Source organism: Medicago sativa, chromosome 6 (assembly GCF_051527215.1).
Source record: "Medicago sativa cultivar Bolivia chromosome 6, Bolivia_mono, whole genome shotgun sequence".
NCBI lineage: Eukaryota > Viridiplantae > Streptophyta > Magnoliopsida > Fabales > Fabaceae > Medicago > Medicago sativa.
In genome coordinates this window covers 18,594,766-18,622,091 of record NC_140754.1, presented here as the reverse complement: position 1 = coordinate 18,622,091, position 27,326 = coordinate 18,594,766, and the positions used below count along the sequence as shown (strand labels likewise).

General features: G+C 33.1%; 2 protein-coding genes across 2 annotated transcripts; both read left to right on the top strand.

Annotated features, from left to right (window-relative positions):
* The first annotated feature begins 10,996 nt into the window (after window positions 1-10,996).
* On the top strand, window positions 10,997-15,575 carry LOC146913434 (mitochondrial import receptor subunit TOM20-like). The gene is made up of 6 exons (XM_085716682.1): window positions 10,997-11,185; window positions 12,301-12,379; window positions 13,081-13,250; window positions 13,369-13,416; window positions 14,501-14,590; window positions 15,160-15,575. The coding sequence occupies exons 1-6, from the start codon at window positions 11,087-11,089 to the stop codon at window positions 15,292-15,294; spliced, it is 621 nt and encodes a 206-aa protein (XP_085572808.1). The 5' UTR covers window positions 10,997-11,086; the 3' UTR covers window positions 15,295-15,575.
* Window positions 15,576-17,447: 1,872 nt separating this feature from the next.
* On the top strand, window positions 17,448-22,724 carry LOC146913433 (proteasome subunit alpha type-3). The gene is made up of 10 exons (XM_085716681.1): window positions 17,448-17,593; window positions 18,595-18,634; window positions 18,731-18,814; window positions 19,528-19,601; window positions 20,432-20,518; window positions 20,610-20,694; window positions 20,820-20,866; window positions 21,854-21,919; window positions 22,018-22,108; window positions 22,442-22,724. Exons 1-10 carry the CDS (start codon window positions 17,490-17,492, stop codon window positions 22,511-22,513), a joined length of 750 nt encoding a protein of 249 aa, XP_085572807.1. The 5' UTR covers window positions 17,448-17,489; the 3' UTR covers window positions 22,514-22,724.
* The last annotated feature ends 4,602 nt before the right edge of the window (window positions 22,725-27,326 follow it).

The window sequence follows — 27,326 nt, the reverse complement described above, 5'->3', positions numbered from 1 at the left end:
TTCCATCCCTCAAAATGGGATCAATACCCTGACCCCCAACAATTACCTGTTAAACACACTAAAAGGCTCAGTTTAAAGGAAATTACAAATGCTAGGAATTGGATTTGGAGCTTCTTTGTTAAAATAAGAGTGTAGTTGAATTTTTATCCTAAGGCTTGGCTTAAAGTAAGAGATATATAAGAGAAGAAGACTTCCAAACTAAAATTTCTAAGTGTTTGTTTGTTTGATAAATAGAAGAGAACAAATGACTGCTAAATCAGGAAATCAATTTTGTAGAGCAGCAAACACTAAAATGATAATGACTGCAAACACTAACTAAATCATGAACTTAATTACCTATAAACTCCAGCAACAATTGAAACAATGACTCTCCTATTGTTCGGTGGTGGAATGCTATTCAGGGCCTCTTGATCAGTCTTGAACTTTGATGATGCATCTTTACTTACATTGACTCTCAAAGGATTAGCTTCAGCTAGTTGAAGCTTCAAATCAAGGCCGTTTGAGTTGTTAGTGAGATCAGATGATGAGAAAGATGAGGAAGATGATATCAAAATAACAATGCAGAAAAACTGAAGAAAGAATATCTTCAGAACCATATTGAAGAAATAAGGATATAGAACTGAACAAACTTTTTAACTTCCTCAAACTCATTTTCTAAGGGTTTGTTTGATTCATATAGAACAGAACAAATGACTGCTAAACTAGGAAATCAAATTAGTCTTAGTCTAGTTCTATAAATGGTTTAACTAGTCAGTAATTAATAATAATCTATCTACAAAATGAGATAAAGTTGTTGATTAAGCAGCAAGAAATGAGCTTTTTAACAAGTAAATCAAGGAACTTACTCCATATCAGGAAATGGAATGGAAACTACATCATATCATAGATAATTCTAATTCTGGAAAGGAAGATGGACACAGATTAACCCTTAGTAGTAGTTGAATTTATTTTATCTTTTAATACCTTCGTCTCTAATTATAGGATCCTTTTGGCCAAATCACAGGAATTAAGAAAGTTGTTAGTAATATTAAATTTGTTTGTATCTTTACAGTTTTATCGTTAAGAGAGTTAGTTTATATTTTCAACGTAATATTTATTGTTGATTGAAGAAAAAGATGTAAAATAAATAGGGATATACACACACGCACACACGCACGCGCACTCACAAACACACACACATGTAACCAAACAAGCCAAAGTATATATAGTTAAAATTTAACTAATTTAGTTAACGAACAAAATTTTCACCTTATTTAGTTCATGAACCAAGTCCAACGAAATGATTGTTGAGTTGAGTTCCAAACTATGTTCAAGTTGATTAATTGTCCAAGTTCAACAAAAAGTCCAACTTTTGAAGCCTATGAATTTTCTATGGATGTTTCCATTGCTCTATTACAAGTTATGAAATACATCTTTTGGGGTGAATATTTTTAACCAGAACCTATTTCTTCAAGTGCTGCATTGGCTATGGCTGCTGCCTCAGCTTCTTCTAGAAACTCCTATGGGACCTGCACATGATTTAGTAGCACATGTATAGATTAGTACGACCAGCAAGCAAAAACAAAGAAAAACTACAACTCATGCAAACACTTGGATGCATTTTTTTCCTTACAAAAGCAAGTTTTTACTGATATTCATTGAGTAGATGTTTTTTACCAAGTTCGACTAAGGGTTAGATGCACATCCAATTCAAATCTATCGTTTGTAGCTTCTGATATTTTATGGTGAGAAGAGTAGAAGACACAAAATCGCGTGTTTGAAGTAATTTGACATAGATGCTAAGTTCAGTTGACTGGACGAGTTTTAGGTTATGGCATTAGAAGAATGACATGGGAGGAGGGGTAGGGTTAGAGCAAGAGGAGCTATTAGAAGAAGAAAAGTAATTGTCGAGTGACAGGCTTGCTATGTTCCATGAAAAGATCTACATTTGTGAACAAGGACGCAAATTAACAGAAAAGATTATAGCACTGATGGTTCAGAAATATTCCATAGATAATTTTTATAAAGGTTCCATGAGGTTGAAATGCAATTGTAAAACAATTTTCACGTGCATGTGCTAGGTTATCAATAGTGTTGTCAATCGCAAATCGCATAAAATAGCGATTTGTTCAAATTCCACTTTAGTGCTATAGAATTCCCTTCGAAGAATTACATGGTCTTATTGTCTTATTCAAGGTTTTGTTTAATAACTCTTACATGCAAATGCTAATCATGTTTTCAATACGATACTAGGGATTGTGGCAATAATCTAGAAACCTATAAATCTGATTCAACAAAATAAGAGTTATGGATGCTACACTATGTAAATTCCATATATAATCCTTGATTTAAAGTAATTGATAGGAAAATATGTCATTGAATATAAAAGTACACCCTGCCTTATCTTTTCACGTTGGCGCTTTGATTCCTCACAGCGCCAGCTCATTTCGAGTTTGAAATCTTTATCCTTTGCCTCGGCATGAACTCCATATATACTGCTAGTGCTTGGTACAGATAATTGCAGAAAGACTTGTAAGTTTCACATTAAGAATATTAGAAGTAACAACAAACATTGTCGATAATTATGCTACTTGCATCTTGGCTACTTCAATAAATCCTCGTCGTCAGGTATCATATCCACAAGCTTTAGCTTTTCAAGCTCTTTGCCAATACATATTAACAAGATAACATATAAAACGGTAAAACGAAATGCGGATATGAAAACTGATGCAATGCAGAATAAGACGGAAATCACTACCGAGGAGCTAGTTTAACAGAAAAGGAAAAGTACACCATTCACAAAACCAAATTATAACTGTATCTGAGCATCTGTGGCCGAGAAATGCATGTAATATGTGATTTTTAATAAAACAACCAACCTTTTTCTCGCTTATGTTGGAAGCCCTAATTCCACCAAACGATGTGATAATTTCTTATCATGGATTATATCCAACAATAGTCCAATCACCTCTGAATCTTTCTTAATGACTTGACATACAATTTTCTTAATCTATCTCTAGTTCTCTACTTATCCAACTATCCTCCCTCTGTTCAACCCTTATTACTAGTATTTTTTATATTTATCAAAATATAATAATCAATTTTATACCATACTACTGCACAACGAAATGGAGATGGTGCTGAGTTACACAAATAAACCTTAGTTTCTGCACATAGTCGCATACGAAAACCAATTTTTTGCATTTTAAGTGTATAACCTCCCCAGACCACAATGGCAGCATCGCAGAAGCCTCGTACATTGAGCCACAATTTTAGTTGTCAGAAAAGAGATTTAGTTGACGAAAACCAAAAGAATAGTGCAAGTTGAGTTTGAAAGATAAAATGCAACATAGATACCAAGACAGGTGTATATCTATAAAACTTCTCGAACCACTTGAAAACATGTTTATATCTATAATTCCTACCATGGAGTTTGGCTAAAGCCTAATCTCTAAAACCTATGATCAGGCAACAAAAGTCAAGACATTGCTATGAAATGAAGTATACTCGCATAAGAGACACGAGAAGGTTCGAGCACGTACAACTGTGGTCCGCCTTTGTCGTAACCACCTAGTATGGCATCACATCCCAAAGGTCTGCAGCACCATTACAGATAAGTTATTATTATGAGGAAATACAACTTTAAAATGACTACAAGACGGTAGCTTTCACTGTACCTGAGCCACTAGTATAATGTACAAAGGTGTACATAGCTAGCCACACGGTCAGCAAGTTCCTAGACAAGTATTGGGTCACCGTACACACTGAAAAGAAATTTACACCAGAATAAACTTTTTTTTTCTTGTCAAAACTTGTTCAAGGTATGTATTGCCTTATTCAAGGTTTGCTCAATTACTCTTACTTCAAAATGATAATCATGTTTTTAATATGATACCATCGATTGAGGTAATAACCAGAAACCTAATATTTTAATCAACAGAATAAGAATTGATTTTTGATAATTTCAGAATGGCTGTGACCAATAAAAATCAAATACATGAAACAAAAAAAAATGTGGATGCTATGATATACAATCATTATTTTAAAGTAATTGAAATAAAAATTTGTCATTTTACAAAAGTAACTCAAAGTACACCCTGCCTTACCTTTGCATGTTGACGGTTTGATTCCTCGCACACGCAGCTCATTTCAAGTTCGAAATCTTTATCCTTTGCCTCGTCATGAACTCCATATATACTGCTGATAATCATGCTCTTTACATCTTAGCTACTTCAATAACTCCTTGTCCGCAGGTAATATCCGCAAGCTTCAACTTTTCGATCTCCCTACCAAGACATTAACAAGATAACATTGTATATCAAAATTCTGATGTGGAAACTGATGCAATACAACATAAGACAGAAATCACTACAGAAGAATTACTTTAACCAAAAATAAAAACATCATCCAAAGCAAAATATAATAACTATGTGGAAGCTTTTGTGGCTGAGAGATGCATGCAATATGTGACTTCATACAACAAGTAAACTTTTTATCACTAGGTTGGATCAACTAAATGCACCAAACGACGCCGTAATTTCTTATCATGGAGTATGTCGAAAGATAGTCCGCTCACCATCATAGGTAGGAAACTAGGAAAATATGATAATATGATAATTTAACCATTGTAGCAAGGTCCCCTTCTGTTTTTACTTTTCAGGAATACTAAGATGCAAGAAACTAGGAAAATGTGGACTCACACCAATTTGAACAATGCTAGGCTACAGGTAATTGGTTTATCTAGAACCTCATGCAACTATAATAATCATAACACAGTTAATATTCGGTTATAATAACCTGAAACGATTTGATATTTTCTTTACAATAAGATCGAGTACAAAGGAAAAAATACAGTTGAATCATTACAGAGGGTTTCAATTAGTCTCCTTAAAATATAACTGGTCTAATTTCCCAGCTACTACTGTTTTTCCTTCCATCTGCAGCTAATCCTGCTACAGCCTAAGAATGGAAAAAGATTCATACATACATTAAGAGAAGTTTAAACTATATCATAACAACTAGAACGTGACACGTAACATTATCTGCTAAAGAAAACTAATAATCAAAAAAGTATCACCAATGCAATGTTTTCAACTCAGTTATAGTACATTGTCACACAAGAGTAAGAATTTCATGCTAACTGCATTAAATTGGTCATTCTATGCAATAATCTAAGATTTCTTATGCTTATCTCATAGGAACTACCAAAAGAAATAAACATGGTAGAACACAGACGCACAATAAAAGCAAAGCATTAGAACAAATACCATCATAACATTTGGATTAACTTATCAACACAACCTCATCTTTGCATTCGAAAATGTGGGGTGGAATAGGCAAAGAGTGGTCTATTTTAGGAAAGTGAAACAATGAAGTCAACTTTGACCTTTTACATGCGACAAAAAAAGTAGACACAAAAAGAAAGAGAAATGAAAAAAGAAACAACAAATAGGTGTGTTTGTGTGTTTGAGGTGGGGCAGGGGTGGGACATAAGGTCAACTTTGACCTTACTTGCCACAAAAAAAATGTACATGATGACTGAGCAAATCAATGAAGTTGATGATTGTATGTACGAACTAGAACATGTCTTCTGCAATGAATTTTGCAAGCTAAAATTCCATCGTGGCCAAGAAGTAGCTCTATTGTTAATTATTGAGACCAAATTCCCACCATGTGAACATTTCCAAATGTTAAATGTGACCATGATGGGGCCACTCTCAACCCACACTTTACAATTTACGATTTTGAACCTTCACTGTTGCGTGTGATTTTTGTTGGCGAGTCCGAGGAGCTCCGGAGCGACAATGAGTTAAACGTCCATGATCATAAGAGACTTAAACACCGCATCTCCACCCAAAACCTTAAAGCATCAGGTATATGGGTCCCCTCTTGTATATTCAACGTTTCCTCCATTTCTAGTCACTTACACTTGAAACCCAACAATTTTGATCATATAATTTTCTCTGAGTAAACCACTAAATTGATCATTGTGTTTGTAAGTCACTCTCATTAGTCTCTGACTATGTTAATATTTCAAATAGTCATTGTCTTTGTCAAAAGTTTTTCAATTAAGTTCATCGTCATGTGACAAAAACATAGAGACAGAGATCTAATCGAGAAACTTTTGATAATATTTCAAAATAGTCCATGTCTTTGTCAAAAGTTTTTCAATTAAGTGTCTCGTCATTTGACAAAAACACAGAGACATAATCTAATCGAGAATCTTTTGACAAAGATAGAGACTATTTTTAAATATTAATTGAGTCAGAACTAATTTGAGAGTGATTTACAAAGACATGGACTAAATTGTTGGTTTACTCATTTTTCTCCTTTGTAATTTTATAGTCCTCTTCTTAATTTTCTTCAAAATATATATCGAGGTAACACTATTTATTAAAGTGACACTCAATAAGGGAATTTAACACGGCTATCACAGGTAAATGGTGTTGGAGGTTGAAGGAGGAGCGAAGTAGTTTATGATACAAAGTTCTTTCAGACAAATTTGGAGAGGATGGTTGTATGTTGCTCGTGGAGGGGCGGGGGGGATCAGTTTGGTGCATTAATTTAATCAATACTAGTTAGGGTGTTGTAGCATGAGCGGGGAGGTTGGATAGCTGATAATTCTGTGTGCGAGGTAGGCGATGGAACTTCGATTTTATTTTGGTGAGATCCTTGGTTGAGAATTGAGATGAGGGGTTTTGAAGGTTATGTTTAGCTGCATTTTTTAGCTTTCTGATAATAAAATGACAATTGTGCTTGAGATGAGGCATCTAGGATGAGGTGAGGGTGGTATGGCTTGGAATTAGCGTAGGAGGTTATGGGCTAGGGAGGAGGATCAACTGAGGGAGTGTAGTGCTCAGTTGAACTGTATTTTTTTGCAGGATGATGTTAATGACAGGTGGGTGTGAAGTTTACATACTTCAGAAAAATATACAGTCAATAATGCTTACAGTTTTTTAATTAATATCAGCAAATCAACCATACATTGCAGATGATATTCATGTATTTTGGCATCGTGGTGTTCCTTTGAAAATCAACTTTTGTGTGTGGCGTCTTCTTCGCAATCGCTTTCCAACAAAAGTAAATTTAACCCAGAGTGGGTGATTCTGTTGACTGCTCAATCTTGCATGGGAAATTATGGTAATATGAAGGATGTGACCCATCTTTTTATTCATTGCAACTTTTTTCATCAAGTTTGGATCGCTGGTTTATGATTGGTTAGGCCTCGTCGAGGTAGTTCCATACAGGATCTAGAAACACATGACACAATTTAGTGTTTTGGGTGGTTTATCGAAATCCAAACGCGGGCTTACTCTTTTGATCTAGTTTTCCTCTCTTTAGATTATTTGCAAAGAACGAAACACAATAAAATCCTCAAGAATAAATGTTTTTCATATGTAATATCGAAACAATAAGATTATTTTAGTTACCACATGTGGTGGATCGATCCTCTATTATGCTTGTAATTGTTTTTCATTATTTTATATTTTAAGATTCGTTATTTATGTGTATTGAATATTTTATATTTCATTATTTATGAAATTAAGTTTCTTCTAGTAAATGTAATTATGAAATTAAGTTTCTTCTAGTAGTAAATGTAATTATGAAATTAAGTTTCTTCTAGTAAGTGTAAAAAAGATAAGTTTCTTATTGTAGAAGAAAAACCATAATTTTTTTGTTATGGTAGAAAAATTTACTCCATCCGTTTTAAAATGAGTGTCGCTTTAGGAAATTGCACACAGATTAAGGAATGGAATAATGTTGTCCTAAGATGTGATACTTTTACTAAAATAGTCTCGCTAGTTATTGGTGCATTTGTCATCATTATAAATTAAAGTACAAAATGATACTTTGGAAGTTGTGTGGATAATAATAATTAAGGGTACTATTGGAAAAAAGTAATTAATAGTATATTGAAAACTGAGAATGACATTCATTTTGAAACAAATTATTTTTGCTAAAGCGACACTCATTTTAAAACGGAGGGAGTACTATAAATCTTTCCTTAAAACAATTAAGACACTATTGATTGAAATCTATGAAACATTACAACACAAGAATATATCGACATCGATAACAATTTAAGAAAATCACGTATTTCAATGTAATCATATGTGTCGTTGGCGTGTCGATGTTGAACACCAACGCATGCTTGACATCGAGACACGCCTAATCCAAAGAGTATTAGGGATACTATGAATATGATAGTAATGAATGACACAACTCTCATTCGAACCCAACTTTTTTGATTAATAATAAAAAGGGTTAATATGTCTTTACCCCCCTGTAATATAGGCGAGTTCCGGTTTTCCCCCTGTAAAAAAGATTCTTTCGATTTCAACCCTGTAATATAAAGATTCCGTCGAAAACCCCCCTGAGCACATTTGAGACCCCCCAGCTGATGACGTGGCGTGACGTGGCGCGCTGAGTCACCCTTGTATGCTGACGTGGCTTGCTGACTGTATAATTAATTTTATTTTTTATTTTTTTATAGGGTACACGTGGCATTTGTAATTTTTTTATGTCTTTACCCCCCTGTAATTTAGGCGAGTTCCAGTTTTACCCCCTGTAAAAATTTTAAAAATAAAAAATAAAATCTGGAAAATTTTTAAAAAAATTTATTTTTTTAAAAAAATTCTGGAAAATTAATAAAAATTGAAAATAATGAAAAAAATTCCAAAAAAATTTAAAAATTAATAAAATGAAAAAATAGATTTTTTTCGAAATTTTAAAAATTATAAAAAAGTTTGGATTTTTTTTGAAATTTAGAAGATATTTAAAAATACTGGAATTTAATTTTCAAAATAAAAAAGTTTAGATTTTTTTGGGAAGTGTAAAAGACATTGGAAGAGCAACTTGAGGTACTCACTTTTTAAATTTTAATGTCTCTTAAATAAGACACTTTTTAAATTTTTTTTAAGTAAAAAGAAAAATACATTAAAAGAAAAAGAGAGAGATACAGAGACTGGGGGGACATAAAACCTAACCCAGGTAAAACCCAAAACGGGCATACATCATTATAAATCAGACCAAGCGAAACAGTCCTAAAATATCCTAACAAAAATTCACTAATCATGAGCATAACATAGCAAACCCGCGTGCGGGGACGAAAATTAAATTTTGAAAATATATAATCTGAAGAAAAAAATTGATTTTAGTTTAATTAAAAATTTAGGTAAAAAATCAGAGAAGCTTGAATTACATAGGAATATTTTTGTAAAAAGAATTATTAATGCGTGTAAAATTTTAAAAAGTGTTCGTTTACACTCAGGTTCATCGAGCTCAAAAGAGCTTTATGCTTGCTGCTTGAGCAGGGAGTTGTTGGCACTTGGGTTTGTTATTGTGTTGGCAGTCAATCCATTCGCTAAAATTAAATCCTAATTGTTTTTGACAAATGTTCACTATTCATATTTTTTTTGTAATCTGGTTTCGTCCCCGCACGCGGGTTTGCTATGTTATGCTCATGATTAGTGAATTTTTGTTAGGATATTTTAGGACTGTTTCGCTTGGTCTGATTTATAATGATGTATGCCCGTAGATTTTTTTAAGAAGTTCAAATGACAATGGAAGAGCAACTTGAGGTACTCACTTTTTAAATTTTAATGTCTCTTAAATAAGACACTTTTTAAATTTTTTTTAAGTAAAAAGAAAAATACATTAAAAAAAAAAGAGAGAGATACAGAGACTGGGGGGACATAAAACCTAACCCAGTTAAAACCCAAAACGGGCATACATCATTATAAATCAGACCAAGCGAAACAGTCCTAAAATATCCTAACAAAAATTCACTAATCATGAGCATAACATAGCGAACCCGCGTACGGGGACGAAACCAGATTACAAAAAAAAATATGAATAGTGAACATTTGCCAAAAACAATTAGGATTTAATTTTAGCGAATGGATTGATTGTAATTGTATTTTAAAAAAATATATATCCAGATTTTTAAAATTTTAAATATTTTCTAGTTTTTTTATTTCGCAAAAAATCTAAACTTTTTTATTTTGAAAATTAAATTTCAGTACTTTTAAATATCTTCTAAATTTAAAAAAAATCCAAACTTTTTTACAATTTTTTAAATTTCGAAAAAAATCTAAATGTCTTTTCTGCTTTTTTATTTTATTTTTCGAAAAAAATAATCTGATTTTTTGTTATTTTTAAAATTTAAAATAAAATCAATCTTTTATTTTTTTAAAAAAAATCTTATTTTTTGTTATTTTTAAAAGATTTTCAGTTTTTAATTTATATTATTAAAATGATTTAATGATGTGGTATGTATATACACACATGTCATGGGAAATTTTTTTTCCAGATTTTTAATTTTTTTAATTTTTTTTGTATTTTTTAATTATTTTCAATTTTTATTAATTTTTCAGAATTTTTTTAAAAAAATAATTTTTTTTTGAAAATTTTCCAGATTTTATTTTTTATTTTTAAAATTTTTACAGGGGGTAAAACTGGAACTCGCTTAAATTACAGGGGGGTAAAGAAATAAAAATATTACAAATGCCACGTGTACCCTTTAAAAAAAATAAAAAATAAAATTAATTATACAGTCAGCAAGCCACGTCAGCAGACAAGGGTGACTCAGCGCGCCACGTCATGCCACGTCATCAGCTGGGGGGTCTCAAATGTGCTCAGGGGGGTTTTCGACGGAATCTTTATATTACAGGGTTGGAATCGAAAGAATCTTTTTTACAGGGGGGAAAACCGGAACTCGCCTATATTACAGGGGGGTAAAGACATATTAACCCTAATAAAAATAAGGAGAATGCTAACCGTTGCCCTTGAGACATTTGATAAAGGGATAAAAATATAAATATAGTATTGGAAAATGGTGAAAAATGATAAATTTAACTTTTTAGAAGTTAAAATGTTGAAACCGATACAAACATGCTACTTTTGACTTCCTTAACCATTGTCACGAGGGCAATGGTTAGTAAGACCCTAAAAATAAAAAAAAAAGTTTCTTGTGGTAAAAGAAAAAACATTAATCATGAGTTAAAAATAATAAAGACACATAAATTTGATTTTCAATTTCTCACTATATACTACTCATTAGTCTCTTACATCACGCAAAACCCAAAACCCTAGAAACTCAGATTCCATGGATTTGCAACAGAACGAATTCGATCGTATCTTGTTCTTCGAGCACGCACGCAAAACCGCTGAAGCTGAATACACCAAGAACCCTCTCGATGCTGATGTCAGTCTCCAATTTTTCCCTTTTTTTTTCAATTTTTTTTTTTAATTTTTCTTGATTTTTTTTGTGTGAAACTAAGAAAGATTTCAACTTTCTTATGATGGGTCGAATCATGATTTTTTTGATTGATTTTGTGTCTATGGGTGTTTTGTTGTTAGGTAATTTTCCTGAAAAAATCTGATTTTTTGTTGATTTTGTATAGATATAGATGAATTTTTGTGTTGGAAGTTTTGTTTGTAATTTTTGGAATTCTTTTTGGTGTATATGAATGAGTTTGTTGTGTTGGAAATTTTGTGTATAATTTTTGGTACACAAAGGATGAATTGTGTTGTTGCAAAATTTGTGTATAGTTTTTGGTGTTGTATTGGAAATTTTGTGCATAATGTTTGGTAGTTGTATTGGAAATTTTGTGTATAATGTTTGGTTCATATGATTATGTTGGAAATTGTGTGTATAATTTTTGATTAGTTGTTGTGCTGGAAATTGTGTATAATTTTTAGTACATATAACCTAGTTGTGTAGATATTGTGTATAATTTTTCGTATATATGGATGAGTTGTTGTGTTGAAAATTTATTGTATAATCTTTGGTATATATGGATGTATTGTTGTGTTGCAAATCTGTGTATAATTCTTGGAACATATGGAGGTATATTTGTGTTGCAAATTTTTGGTACATATGGACATGTATTGTTGTGCTGCAGATTTGTGTATAATTTTGGGAATTTTTTTTGGTACGTATGGATAAGTTGTTGTGTTACATATTCTGTGTATACTTTTCTGAGATGTTTTTGGTACACATGAATGAGTTGTTGTGTTGGAAATGGTGTATAATTTCTGGAAATTTTCTTGGTACATATGGTTGAGTTGTGGTGTTGGAAATTGCGTATAGTTTTTGGTACATATGGATGTTCTTGGGTTGGAGATTTGGAAATTTTTTGGTACATACAAAGGAGTTGTTGAGCAGTAGGTTGTGTGTGATTTTTGGAATTTGTTTCTGGTACATATAAATGAGTTGTTGTGTTGGAATTTTTGGAAATTCATTTAGACATATGGTGAGTTGTTATTTTGGAAATTGTGTGTATAACTTTTGGTTTTTGTTATTTTGAATCTCTGCAGAATTTGACAAGATGGGGTGGAGCTCTGTTAGAGTTGTCTCAGTTTCAGACTTTGCCCGAGTCAAAGAAGATGACCCTTGGTACTTATTCTCTATATGACCTAGTCTCTTTGTTTTTACAATTTTGTTGAAGTTTTTTACCTGTGTTTTTATTAAATGGTTTTTATATTATGTTTGGACTGACCTTGTCCCTTTGTTGTTACAATTCTGTTGAAATTTTTTACATGTGTTTTTATTAAACGGTTTTTGTGCTGTGTTTGGACTTGTGTTTAGAGGGGTTTTTTTTTGAGTTATTAAACTCCTATAGAAGAAGCGCGAAGAATGCTTAGGGGCCATATAATGATACGGGGAAAAAGATCTTGTATGAAAATTTTCATATATATCATGTGAAATTTCTATTGGCTGTAACACATCTCTTTTGATTTAGTAAGCCTGCAGCTGTACCTATTTAATGGCTAATGAGAGAGATACTTAATTTTCACTTGCCTGCAGTATATCATCTTAAGTTTCGCAATTTTGACTTGAAAAAATCTATCTGAATCCAAAAACACTGTTATTTCTGTTGATAAATTGAAACGTTCATAGTTTGAGTTTGTATTTTGAGTCAGAATCACTAAGGTTAGAAATTGAGTCGTTTGATTGTATCTAATGGTTCTGATTTACTTACTGCATTGACTCATCATATTCTGACTGCAGCAAATCAGGGGGGGTTATTCTTGAACTTCTGATTTTGAACATTCGTTTGTTTTTTGTGGATTTCTCACTTGAAATTTGGTTTTCAGATGCTATTTCAAAGCTGGAGGAGGCTCTTTCTGTGAATCCCAACAAGCATGACGCTCTTTGGTGCCTGGGAAATGCTCTCACTTCACAGGCATTTTTAAACCCAGATGTGGACGAGGCTAAAGTTTACTTTGACAAGGCAGCTGTGTACTTTCAACAAGCTGTTGATGAGGTACAGTTTTAGTTCAGCATTGATGAATGTATCATTGAAGTGTGGGAAGTATTTTACTTGTTGACTTGTAAACATAAGTAAACATAATTTGTAACATAGTGTTTTTTGTTTTATATAGGATCCTTCAAACGAACTCTACCGCAAATCATTGGAAGTGGCTGCTAAGGTATATTTGGTGATTTAATGGTTTTGTATCATATTGTCATGCAGTTTTAATTACATTTTTCCATCGTTTTATTTATGGAAGTTCTAATACCTCACTGTAATATAGAAATGACAATCGTAATTTGTTTGGTTTTGTTTTGAAACCTAACATCTTTTTGGGTCGAGTTATTTGGTGTTCCCTTATTGAGGAGTTCACTGGTGTTCCGTTTAAGATGACCAGTGTATAAGGATAATCAATAAGTGTTCCTTCAAAATAAGGACTTGTCTTAAACAATTTTTTTACTATTATAAATCTATGGTCGTAGAAAAGGAACAACTGGTGTTTCCTTTTCAACGAGGTACATGTTCGATTAGATCGGGTTTTGATTTTTGAATTTTCAGTTCCATGCTTTACAAAGCTGGATATGTCACCCTATTGTGCTGTGGTTTGCAAAGTAGTTATGATATCTGCAGATATGTATGAAAGTAAGACACTGAGTTGTGTAACAAGTAACTGCCATGTAGTTGTAATTGCGTTATTATGTTTCTTTTTAAATGGAAACTGTTCTGCCAGAATCACATTTTATCAGCAATTTGCACAGTTCTTGTGCAACAGGGTTTTGCTTCCTAGTTCCTACCCATGCTGGATGAAAAACCCCTGTTTTTATGTCTTTGTTTTTTTTTCCTTGCTACGCTGAAGAAAAATCAGCAAGCAATTAAGATTAAATCGGTCTTCCTGTTAAAGAGGTCCAACCTTGAAAACCTTATTTCTTTTAAGTGGAGGGAATGCATCAGATTTGCACCTTTTGATCTGCCTTCCTGTTAAGAAACTGAACCCTTATTACTTTGTTCCCTTACTCTACTTTGTTGATCGTCTCTCGTGTTCCCTTTTGTATTTGTCGACTACTTTTAGGAGTTGCCATCTTTCTTTTATGCTGAACTGGTCTTTCTCTGTATGTGTTTTGGTTTTTGTAGTTTGGTCTCTCTTCACTCTCCATTCTCATGCATCCTTTAGTTCTATTGTGAATCTTGCTTTTACATTAACAACATACTAACTTATTCTTAAACTAGTTACTGAATCATTTCCTTTATACCTTTTTTTTTAGGCTCCTGAGCTACATGTAGAAATACATAAGCATGGATTAGGTCAGCAAGCTGTAGAGGCAGCTGGTCCATCTTCTTCTGCTGGTACAAAGGTAATAACTAATAAGACATTGAAGCTTCAGTTGTTTGTCTTTACTTTGCTATCGTTTTCTATTGGTTTTTTGCAGTAATTTCAATGCAAGTCACAAATTTCTCTTGATTTCTTTCATCCCCTCATAGTATATGTTTTTATTGTTGATGAATTGTTTTTCACTGAGACTTAGTAACAGAAGTTCAAATGTTATCTTTGTGTGCCAAGACCTCTGATTGCATACACATTTAAGAAATGTTCTTGCAATGTTCATTTTTTCTGCCTTAATATTGTCAAGATAGAGTAATTAGGTGACTTTGTTGTTTTGGACACGTTTTATGGGATGAGTTTGTAGGTTCTAGTTCTACCAACATTGATAGATCTTGATTCCATAATTAGTGTATCTGTGTGTTTTAGATTTTCATTCCCTATAAATGCATTTTTTTCGTAGAAAAAATAAAACGGAGAACTATTCGTAAGTTTTGTCAGATCTTGAGATCAACGGTTCTGTCTGGTTTCTTGTTGGATCTTGGTCTGTTCTTTTTTATAAATACAGATGGAAACTCACCTAATTTATTTGGTTATTTCCAGACTCAAAAGAAAAAGAAAAACAGTGATATGAAGTATGACATACTTGGATGGGTAATCCTGGCTGTTGGCATTGTTACATGGGTGGGATTTGCAAAAGCGAACCTACAACCACCACCTCCTCCAGCTCCACGATAAGCGAAGCTATTTGATTTGATACATTGCTGGTTACTGAGAATCACATATGATTTGCGCCGCCACTTAATATTTTGTTTTTGACTGTTGTAATGTTTTTCAAGGTGTAACCATTTACCCTATTCATCGTATGGAAGTTTATCGTATATTACTATAATTGAGTTGAGTAGTTATCAATGGTGCTTCGATGTAGAAGGGGATAGTCCTCCCAATGAAATTTCTGATTCACTTAACTAAAAATATTTGTTTTCTACAGTGAAAATAAAAGTGATACTTTTTCCCTAGCTCATGTGTTTGTAAATATTGAGGAAACCAAAATTACTAATCAAGTATTGAACATGATAATTTGTTGCCAAGGTTTATGTTTAAGCCTAAATTTTGGCTTTGTTGAGAGCATTATTATTCTAATGAAAGTTTCAACTCTTCTATTGCTCTACATTAATATTATTATTTTTTTTTTTTTAAGAATAATGAAGTTTAGATTTTTCATTGTGCCTTTTTACATGAAGAAAATGTGCTGCCAAATTAACTTTTGGTTACATGATGAAAATGTGCTTCCAAATCACAAAACTGTTTTTGTAAACATTATAAGCAAGAACGATTTTGTTCAGGTCAAGACTATTAGTAAGAAACAAGGAAGAACACGATGTGGTCTACATAGTAATAAGAAATTATAATTTTGTTAATTTTATACTGTTGTTAATTTTGACACTGTAATAGAGATACTAATCTGTTTGATTTTAAAATATAGTCAATTAAAAATGCAAACTGAGCAATTCTACTTTTATTTTTGGGGATAAACTTCCAATGTCAGATAAATAACAAGTCTCTTGCAATGTCATAAACTTCCACTGCCTCACGTAGTTTTTTTTGTTTTGTTTTGAAAGACTCCCTCACTTAGTTAACTTCATTCAGTTAGATGATTCAAATCAAACCCTGCATTTCTTCAAAGAAAGTTATATCACGTTAAAATAGGAACAGCACATTGGACACTATTAGAAAAGGATGACTTAATAATCCGGAGTTTGGTAAGGAGGTAATTAAAGTCTATTTGAGAATTGTTCCAACCGATAATCAAAATCAAATTCTTCTGAACAATTGTCAAAAATATTTGATCATATATACTGAAATTGATATCTATTTCTACATACAATTTTGGTATGCATTGTCCATACCAGTTGAGTTAAGCTCATCACATTTCTATATACAGTTAAGCACAATAGAAATTGTGCAAAAATGTCTAAATGTTAAAATTTTCGAAAAATAGAATATAATAGAATTATTATATATTCTTATTGTGGTTTTTTTATAACGATCCGTGGATCCAATCCAAATTAACTCGCTTATCATCGGATTCAATTTAATTCAAATTTAACATTAAAAAATAGATTCAAATGTTGTATTAAGTTAGTTTTTTTAATTTCAAATAGATCCTTTTTTAAGTTTGTAAATCTTTACATCATTACCGCTTTAGTAAGTGTTCATTAAAAAAAGCTGATATGGCATGCCAGCTCAGCAGATATATTTTTTAATCACTTTTATTGGAAAAAAAAAAGGCTTAATTAATGATTTGGTCCCTTAAGTTATTTGTTGGTTACATTTTGGTCCCATAAGTTATTAACGTTACAATTTGGTCCCTTAAGTTATTTGTTGGTTACATTTTGGTCCCATAAGTTATTAACGTTACAATTTGGTCCCTTAACTTATTTTTTGGTTTCGTTTTGGTCCCTTAACTTATTTGTTGGTTTCGTTTTGGTCCCAAACTACTCCCTTAACTCTAATAACTTATGGGACCAAAACGAAACCAACAAATAAGTTAAGGGACCAAAACGAAACCAAAAAATAAGTTAAGGGACCAAATTGTAACGTTAATAACTTATGGGACCAAAATGTAACCAACAAATAACTTAAGGGACCAAATTGTAACGTTAATAACTTATGGGACCAAAATGTAACCAACAAATAACTTAAGGGACCAAATCATTAATTAAGCCAAAAAAAAACTATACCCAAAGAGGAAGAAACTATCCATATTAACAACCCATCCCCATGTTAGATCCAAACCCGATCCGACCCAACTTGCATCTTAAACTCTTGAACAAGCAAACTCTTTATATTTTCCTTTTTCTTTTTCTTTTTCTTCTCACAACTTCTTCACTCAAAATCAATCGAAATCGAAGAAATCAAATTCAGCAATCATGAGCAGCATTGGAACAGGCTACGATCTATCAGTCACTACCTTCTCTCCTGATGGTCGCGTTTTCCAGATCGAATACGCTGCCAAAGCTGTCGACAATAGTGGGTAGGGTTTATATTTACAACTTTTCGAATCAAGTTTTGGTTTTTCAGTCGATTTTTTGTGATGTTAATAATGGGTTTTGGTTGTTTTTGGATTTGGAATTATGGGTTTTGAAGCAATTGAATTTTTATTTTTAGGTTTTTGTTTTGAGCTAGTGTTGTTCGATTTTGAGTTCATGTTTTGTCGATTTTTTTAGATATTAATAATGGGTTTTGTTTCTTTTAGGAATTGGAATCAAGGGTTTTGAAAAAAAAATTGTTTTTATATATTATTATTATTTTTTTTATTGTTGTTTTGAGCTAGTGATTTTTGATAGATAGTGGAAAATATGCTTAGGGGGTTTGGACATGTAGAGGGAAGACGTATATATTGTGTAGTAAGGAGAGTAAATCAGATGGAGGATAGTAGATAACTAGAGGCAGAGGAAAACCTAGAAAATCTATAAGATAAACTGTTAGGAAAGATTTGGAAATTAATGTGTTGGACCGAAATTTGGTGAATGATAGAACATTATGGCATAATTTGATACATGTAGCCGATTCCACATAGTAGGAAAAGGCTTGGTTGTTGGTGTTGACTGTTGAGCTAGTGATTTTCAATGTTCTGTAATATGCATTATAGGTTTTGTTATTTTAAGATTTGGTAACCTGCAGTTTTTTATTTTAGGTTTGAGGTAGTGAACTTCGATTTTTTATTCATATTTTTTAAACTTTTTTAGATACTAGTTTTGGGTTTTCGTTCGTTTGAGATTTGAAAGTAAGGGGTTTGATGAAATGTAGTTTTATTTTAAGGTTTTTGTTTGGTTTTGTTTTGAGCTAGTGATCTTTGATTTTTAATTCAGATTTTTTGATTTTTTTAAATTATTAATTAAAGGTTTTAGTTATTTTAAGAATTGGAATTAAGGGTTTTGATGAAATGTAGTTTTTATTTTAAGAATTGGAATTGAGGGTTTTTGTTTGGTTTTGTTTTGAGCTAGTGATCTTAGATTTGAAACTTTGTTGCAGGACTGTTATTGGGATCAGATGCAAGGATGGAATTGTTTTGGTAAGTTAATCTAGATTGTTATTCTGATAATTTGGGGGTTTCGTGTTTAATTTTTGATTTTTTTGTTAATTTTTGTGCAAATTTGGTTGATTTTAGGGTGTCGAGAAGCTTATCCCTTCAAAAATGATGCTTTCGGGTTCCAATAGAAGAATTCACGCCGTTCATCGCCACTCTGGAATGGTACTTTGTTATTTACATTTTGCTCACTCATCTTGTTACTGTCTTTCATTTGGTTGTTTTTGCTATTTGCTGTTATTTTCGTCTTGACCAGAAAGAAACGTGATAGACTTGCATTTGTTTATTAATTGCTAATGTTGAAGTGGTGTGAGTAATCTATGTCTAAGAGTGAAAGATTGTGAAGGAGTATGAGTCTTGCGAAGCGTACACATAGGCTTCATGTAGTCTATCACTGAATGATCTTTTCGATCAGTAGCATTAAGTAGAAGCAGGGTTCTAAGGTTTTTGTTCTGTACCAGTGTGTTTATTTGTATTTTACCTTGGTAGTTCTATGGGATAAGCATGAGCAATCTTAGTTCTATTGTATAATACCTACATATTATATAGAACGACCCAATTTGAAAACGATTCATGGCCGGGCTCTTTGTTCTATGTTCAATGTCAATATCAGCATTGTCACTGAAATAATCGCGGTTCTATGACCAATATAATATAACGCAGTTAAGTTCTGTGAGCACCTGGGGAATTGCATTAAGCAGCCAATGTACTGTAGTTTAAGAATTGCATTGTTGATACATTTTGCATAAGTAGTTTTCTTTAGATTACATTGTCACATGTCACATTCTAGTTTTTTTTATTTGACGATGTGTGACATTCTAGTTGTTACGATACTTCAACGTATTTTAATGTATATACGTATCTTTTTTCAATTCTAGGCTGTAGCAGGATTAGCTGCAGATGGAAGGCAAATTGTTGCTAGGGCTAAGTCTGAAGCAACCAACTACGACAGGTTTGCTCCATTTGCTTGCAACTACTTTTGCAGATCCTCCTTTATTTGACCTAAACATGTACATTATTTTATCATATTTACTGATTAAATACACCATCTTTGTGATTGAATTTGATGCTGCTATAAAAGTTAGATGGACTAATAGAAACCATATAGTTGAAAATAACTTAACCTTGTTTTGATTACGAAGTTAACTAAATTATGAGTATTTTTCCCATCATTTACCGATGTATTCCTCAAGGAAAAAAACGGTAGTTGCTAGGAATTAGACCTATTATATCGGTATTGATTCAACCTTCTGGCCACTCTTGAACAACCTTATTATTTAAAAAATATGAAATAAAGAACATGTCAAATTATTTTAGGTTAGTATAAGCCCCTTTTAACTCTAAAGATTATCATAGTTTCCCTTTTTTATTACTTATTATTGCCAAACACGATTGCTATCTAAAGGCTTGACATGACTCACTTCGTGATAAAAATTTACCAAATGTTATTTGTCCAAACTAAGACAACATGTTTGAGGTGATAAAAATTTGATAACTTGAAATAGAGGTGAAGGTTTCGTGAAACTTGAAATACGTGTATTATTTAATGAGCATGCTAAATTTTTCTGTTAATCGTAAAACACTGCTTGATGATTGATGGCCAAAGCAAGAGACAACAAAGTAATTAAGTAATTTCTGAAGTTCATGATATACACAGTGTTTGCAGTCATTATCATGTTGACACTGTTTTGTGTAACTTGAAGTATAATGATCTCATTATTCTGAGGTTCTTGTAATTGTTTTGAGAAGACGAATGTTTATTCCGGTTATGTTTCTTTTCAGCGTGTACGGTGATCCTATTCCTGTCAAGGAACTTGCTGATCGTGTGGCTAGTTACGTGCACCTCTGCACATTATACTGGTGGCTCAGGTACAGTTGTTGTATTTGTATGTAATAAGTGTTCTATCCTAACACGTGTGGGATACTTCATATTAATAACCGATTTATAATGGTGCTGCAGACCTTTTGGATGTGGTGTCATACTAGGGGGTTACGACAGAGATGGACCACAATTGTACATGGTCGAGCCTTCTGGTGTCTCCTATGTAAGTTTACATTATTTCATAGCAATCTCTAGACTTTTAATTGTGTCTTGAGCTACAGGTTTTTTTTTTTTAAGTTCCATGTGAATTTATTTGTACTGATTTGTTTGTATTGGCATTTTTTTCAGAGGTATTTTGGTGCTGCAATCGGGAAGGGCAGACAGGCTGCGAAAACGTAAGTGGATATATAATACAGCTATGAACAATAATTGTGGTTTCCTTTTAATTACTGTCTATGTTAGGGACAATATGTTCTCATCGCTGTACTTTATCCTTTGCTTTCTGTAAATAATATTCATTTTCTATATAAAAATGTTCCATGTTATCAAATAACTACTGAGTTCCGGTTACATGGGGATCTCCGTTTATAAATTTTGAGAATCAGCTGCTGAAGGCTAACTTTTGAGACTACTTCGAGTGTTACTATGTCTATGCACCTTATATGTAAGATACTTATTAGAATGGTTGATAATATGTTCCTCAGCCCTTCTCTGGTACAGTCCATGTTCTTTGTTCATGCCTCAACCTACTTGTGCGCTTTGAAACCTTAGATGCTCTTCTTTTGAAGTGCAAGTTTTGTCTCATATGCGGCTGCTGCCATTGTGTTTTAGGGAGCGTACAAACTTAAAACGCAATATTTTGGTTCCAGTATGTGCACAACTTTGAATAATTTTATTTGTTTAACTCAGCACCATCATTTCTTTGTGCAGTAGTATGGTATAAAATTGATTTTTTATATATTGATAAATATAAAAAATACTGGTAATAAGTGTTGTCAGAGGGAGGGTAGTTCAATAAGTAGGGAGAGATTAAGAAAAAACTGCAGGTTATCTTGTTAAGCGAGATTGAGAGTTGATTTGGACTATCTTTGGACATAAGCCATGACAAGGAACTATGGCGTCGTTTGGTAAATGGTGCATTTAATTGATCCTACCTAGCGAGAAAAGGTTCAATTGTTGTATGAAACGTCACATTACATTCATCTCTCAGCAACAGTAGCTCGAATACAGTTATTATATTATTGTTCAGTGGATGGTGTACTTTTCATTTTTTGTTAATTAAATGTAACTCTTCTGAGGTGATTTCTTTCTTAGCACTGCACTTTATCAGCGTCCATATCAGAATTTTGTTTTACAATGTTATCTTATGAATGTCTTTGCAGGGAGATTGAAAAGTTGAAGCTTGCGGATATGACCTGCCGACAAGGAGTTATTGAAGTAGCTAAGATGTCAGTAGCATGATTCTTGCCGGTGTTTGTTGTTACTTATTATATTCTTAATGTGAAACTTACTATATTTTTTACAATTATCTGTTGTGCGAATGCAGTATATATGGAGTTCATGACGAGGCAAAGGATAAAGATTTCGAACTCGAAATGAGCTGGGTGTGCGATGAATCAAACCGTCAACATGAAAAGGTAAGGCAGGGTGTAATTTGAGTTACTTTTATGCAAGGACATACTTTTCTTTTAATTACTTATATATGGAATTTACACAGCATAGCATCCACATTTGTTTCATTACATATCATAACATCCACATTTGTTTCATCTGTTTGATTTGCATTGGTTTCAGTCATTCTGAAATTATCAAAAAGCGACTCTTAATTCTGTCAGTTCATATTTTTATGTTTATGGTTATTACCATAATCCCTGTCGAAATGCATTCAAGTTTTTGCATAGAATTGTAGTTTTTGGTTATTTTTGCTGCTTGTTAATCTATCTATGTGCTATGAAATTGATTGTGTGCAGGTTCCAGAGGAGCTTCTAGAAGAAGCCAAGACAGCAGCTAAATTAGCTCTCGAAGAAATGGATGCAGATTAAGATATTAAAAATATTCATCCCAAAGATGCATTTCATAACTTGTAATAGAGAGCATTGGGAACATCTATAGAAATCTCATAGGCTTCAAAATTTGGATTTTGTATGCTTCTTGATGATTCAATGCCTTTGTTGATTTCTGTTGTTGCTGTGGAGAATTGTTTCAAAGTGCTTTAAATACTGCTCTTATCAATTGATTTAGCGTTTCATTTTATCGGTCTTCTCCACTTGTCCATGCCAGTATGGCTACGATTGGTTTGAGTAAATGTTTTATGAAACAAAACATGTCTTTATTTTATCTTATTCTGCACATCATTGTCATTTTTCATACACAGGATTAGAAGCATTACGTCTAAACTTATTTCCACAAGTCCATTTATCTTAGTATTGAGATTTTTTTGCAATAATTGAAGAGATGCAAGAATTGTTCGATCTTTTATGTTCACCATAACAACCATCACTTGGAAGCATTTGGTCCGTCGTTTTGTAAATGTTTCAAAGTGCATAAGCTTATTTATATGTATAAACTTTTTTTCATAAGCTGGCAATGGGGCGGAGCGGGGACGGTTTTTACCTACCCCATCCCCAAACCCAATTCCCTGATAAAGCCCCGTTCCCCGCCCCGTACCCCAACGGGGATGAATAATTGAACCCAAACCCCATCCCAAATGGGTTCGGGTATCCCCGCCCCGCCCCCATACCCGCAGTGGATTCAGATTTTTAATAAACATAATCCCTTGGCCCAAACTAGAACATATATCATGAACCCAAAATTCGTTCGAACATACAAAAAAATTATTTCAAATAAAGTGCAGCAACCATACAACTCGTAATCCAAATTATCAAAACCAATATCAAATTTATCAAAACGACATAATATTGTACTAGTAGATAAGAGTATTCCAAACTACCATCAAAACAACGACATAACCAAACCAATATTCCAAAACTGCCATCAAAACAACCACATAACCAAAAATATTCTACATCATTGTTCATTGAAATTGCTAACTAAGTAGATAAAAATCATTGTTCATTGAAATTGCTAACAAAAGTACCTAGATAAGCTGCCACCACCAATGTAGTCTTCTTTCTTTCTCTTTTCTCAAAATACTATTGACCATCTTCAAAGAGGGAAGTAACGCCACTAGCTAATATTTCACCTATATAAAATATACAAGTTAAAATAGGGGTAATTATGTAATTTAATATAATCGGGGCGGGTTCGGGGACGGGTTCGGGGTGGGTACATGTTTCCCCATTACCCGCCCCACCCCCATCCTTTAAAATCGGGGAAAACCCAAACCCAAACCCAAACCCAGTCAAAGCGGATTTTCCCCGTCAAAATCGGGGCGGGTTCGGGTGGGTACCCGCGGGTACGGGTTCTGTTGCCATGCCTAGCTGGCATCGCCTGGTCTGTATGGTAATTGTGTGAAAACATTACCTGCATGTCACGGTGGCATTTAGGGTGGGTGAGGGAAAGAGTTTCCCACCATAGGAAAATAGATTTTGACCATTAGATTTTAGATCTTACCATAGACTCTCCACACTATATTTTTTTTCCATTGTCTTCAACCTCACAACTTGCAAACAACCCAGAGAAAATTCCCAATAATTCATAGCACTTTTAACAGTTTCACAAAAACTATTCATAACTTCCATGATTCAAAATTATACTCCACGTCAAAATCATTCACAACAGTTAAATCTCAACAAAAACAACTGACAGTTAATTTGAAAGAAAAAAAAGGGTAGAAGAAAATCGAAAACCTTGAACAAAAAACATATTGAGTTCACGAAGAGGAATAAGAAGAATGGTGTGAGAGAGATCAGCATGAGGAGAGAAATAAAGAGAAGCGGCATGGTGATTGATTCTAGCGATACGATATTCAAACGGAACACCGGAGATGTCGTATTGGATATAAGGCGGTAAACTTCGACGACGGAGGCGCCGTTGCAGAGGTCGAAACAGGCGACGAGGATGAAGACGAGAGCGATGACGTAGTCGAAGAGGATTTCACCGTTGTGAGGTTGCCATGGTGACATGGACATGTAAAGAACGCTGTTTCGGATCTAGTTTCGATCATCAAACCAAAAAAGCAAGTTTTAAAACACATTAGTTTTCCACTTTACCTTCAACAACAACAACGAATTGTTAAATTTATCACAGTTTTTGTCACCGGTTGAAAGTTTAAATTGAATTCAATTTTTGTGTCCATTAATGATTTCTATAATTTAATTTGATTGATATAACAAAGGAAGGAGATGAAATTGAAAAGCCATAATTTATAGTTATGCCATGAAGACGTCAAATACTTTCAGCCAAAGGGAAAAATAGACTGTTCATGTGTAGAGCTTATGGTTTGTTGGAACCATGGTTTCTGGGAAAAGGCGTGATACATAGACAGGATAATGGTGGCAGAAGACAGTGAAAAAAAATCTAGTGTGAGAAGACTATTATAAGATCAATGTTCCTCTTAAATCTAATGACCAGAATATACTTTCCTATGGTGGGAAATTCTTTCCCTCACCCATCCTAAATGCCACCGCATGTCACAGGTTCGAATGCTGGCAAGGGTTCGAATGCTGGCAAGGCAAAATGGAGAGTTGTTGTTGACATTGATGATGATGATGATGATGAGAGTTGTTGTTGACAAATGAGAGTTGTTGTTGACATTGATGATGATGATGATTGTTCTCATATATGAGGTATTATAAAATACCTCTCTTTTGCTTTACTGTACTTACAACTAAAATGATAGATTAAATGTTTTATTTTTTATTTGAATATAATTAAAGAAAATGAATTATTAAGGATGTTTGAATAATATTTATTGATGAGTGCTATGAAACTCTTTTTAAAATTTGTTTTTTATTGAATGAAATTATCGTGAAGCCTATACACTTTAATAATGTGTTCCGCATAAAGTGATCAAGTTCATATAAATTGTATCGAATAAAAAAGTGAGTGTTAAGCAAAAAAAGATAAGATTTTTAACACTCCTAATTTTGATTCTCTCAATAGTTAGTGTTTAGATTTTTTTTATGATTATGATTAAATCAATTTTATAATTGTCTTAGTGTTTCATTTGGTCCATCTTAATTGAAAACTGGTTCAAAGTGCTTTAACTACTGCCCTTATCAATTGATTTAGTGTTTCATTTTATTAGTCTTCTCCACTTGTCCATGCCATTATGGCAACATTATAACCGTCACTTGAAAGCATATGATCCATGGTGGACTAGGAAATTAATAATTGTTTGATGAAGTCTTTCTATTACCAAAGCAATTGTGATTATTGACATTACATCATGACCTTGTATCATTGCCTTGAACGACCATTTTGCTTCATTTCTTCTATGATCATAGTGTCTTGTAGACGTTATACACTGATTCCATTGTGTACGTGACATTGCTTCACCCCTTTAAATATTACTGTTGACAAATACATTTCATAGAAACTAAGACACCAGACAATGATACTATATGATAGCACATTTCAATACAAGAAACCAATATATGATATCTCTATTATCTCATGGGACTGGTTGGTTAGAGTCGGGTTTTAACGGCAGTTAAAGTGTAAAATTTGACATAATTGAGTCTCACTTTTGAAATAAAGTTTCCTTATTCACTCTAACAGTGTTTTGTCGCGTCCGTTTCTGTAATTCTTGTTGACTATGTTAAAACGGAGAAAAACGGTAACGGCCACAACCTAAACCTTAATGTTGCTGTCGTTTTTGCGGAAACGGACCTGTATATATAAAACCATGCGTGTCAGTATCGTATCGATGTTGCACATTGACACGCGTCGGATCCCGACACATCTTTCATCACAAACGTCAGTGCTACATAGGTGAAAAATGATATGAACTTTGCTTCTTTTTCCTAATTTGTTTAATATTTAGGTATTCTGACGTTACTTAGGTTTATATTATAGTTGATCTTGTTTTTAAAGAAAGAAAGAACGAATTAACTAAGGTGAAATGATGTATGAAAACTACGAAGCACGAACACAGGCACATACGTCAAATACGACACTGACACGCATGTCGATACTAAGGATGGAATTGTTTTGGTAAGTTTTGATGAAATGTTCCTTAATAATTTGGGGTTTCCTTTTTAGTTTTTGAATTTTTTGTTAACTTTTGTGCAATTTTCGTTGATTTTAGGGTGTCGAGAAGCTTATCCATTCGAAAATGATGCTTTCGGGTTCCAATAGAAGAATTCACGCCGTTCATCGCCACTCTGGAATGGTACTTTGTTATTTACATTTTGCTCACTCATCTTGTTACTGTCTTTCGTTTGGTTGTTTTAGCTATTTGCTGTTATTTTCGTCATGACCAGAAAGAGATGTGATATACTTGCATTTGTTTTTTAATTGCTAGTGTTGAAGTGGTGTGAGTAATCTATGTCTAAGTGAAAGATTGTGAAGGAGTATGAGTCTTGCGAAGCGAACACATAGACTTCATGTACTCTATCACTGAATGATCTTTTCGATAAGTAGCATTTAGTAGAAGCAGGGTTCTAAGGTTTTTGGTCTGTACCAGCGTGTGTTTATATGTTTTGGACCTTAGTAGTTCTATGGGATTAGCGTAAGGATACTTAGTTCTATTGTAAGATACCTACATATTATATAGAATGACCAAATTTTAAACGATTCACGGCTGTGCTCTTTGCTCTATGGATTAATAAGAACCATATAGTGGAAAGTAACCAAATTATCAGTATTTTTCCCATTGTTTACTGATGTATTCCTCGAGGAAAAAAACGGTAGTAGCTAGGAAATTAGAACTATTATATTATATTGAAACCC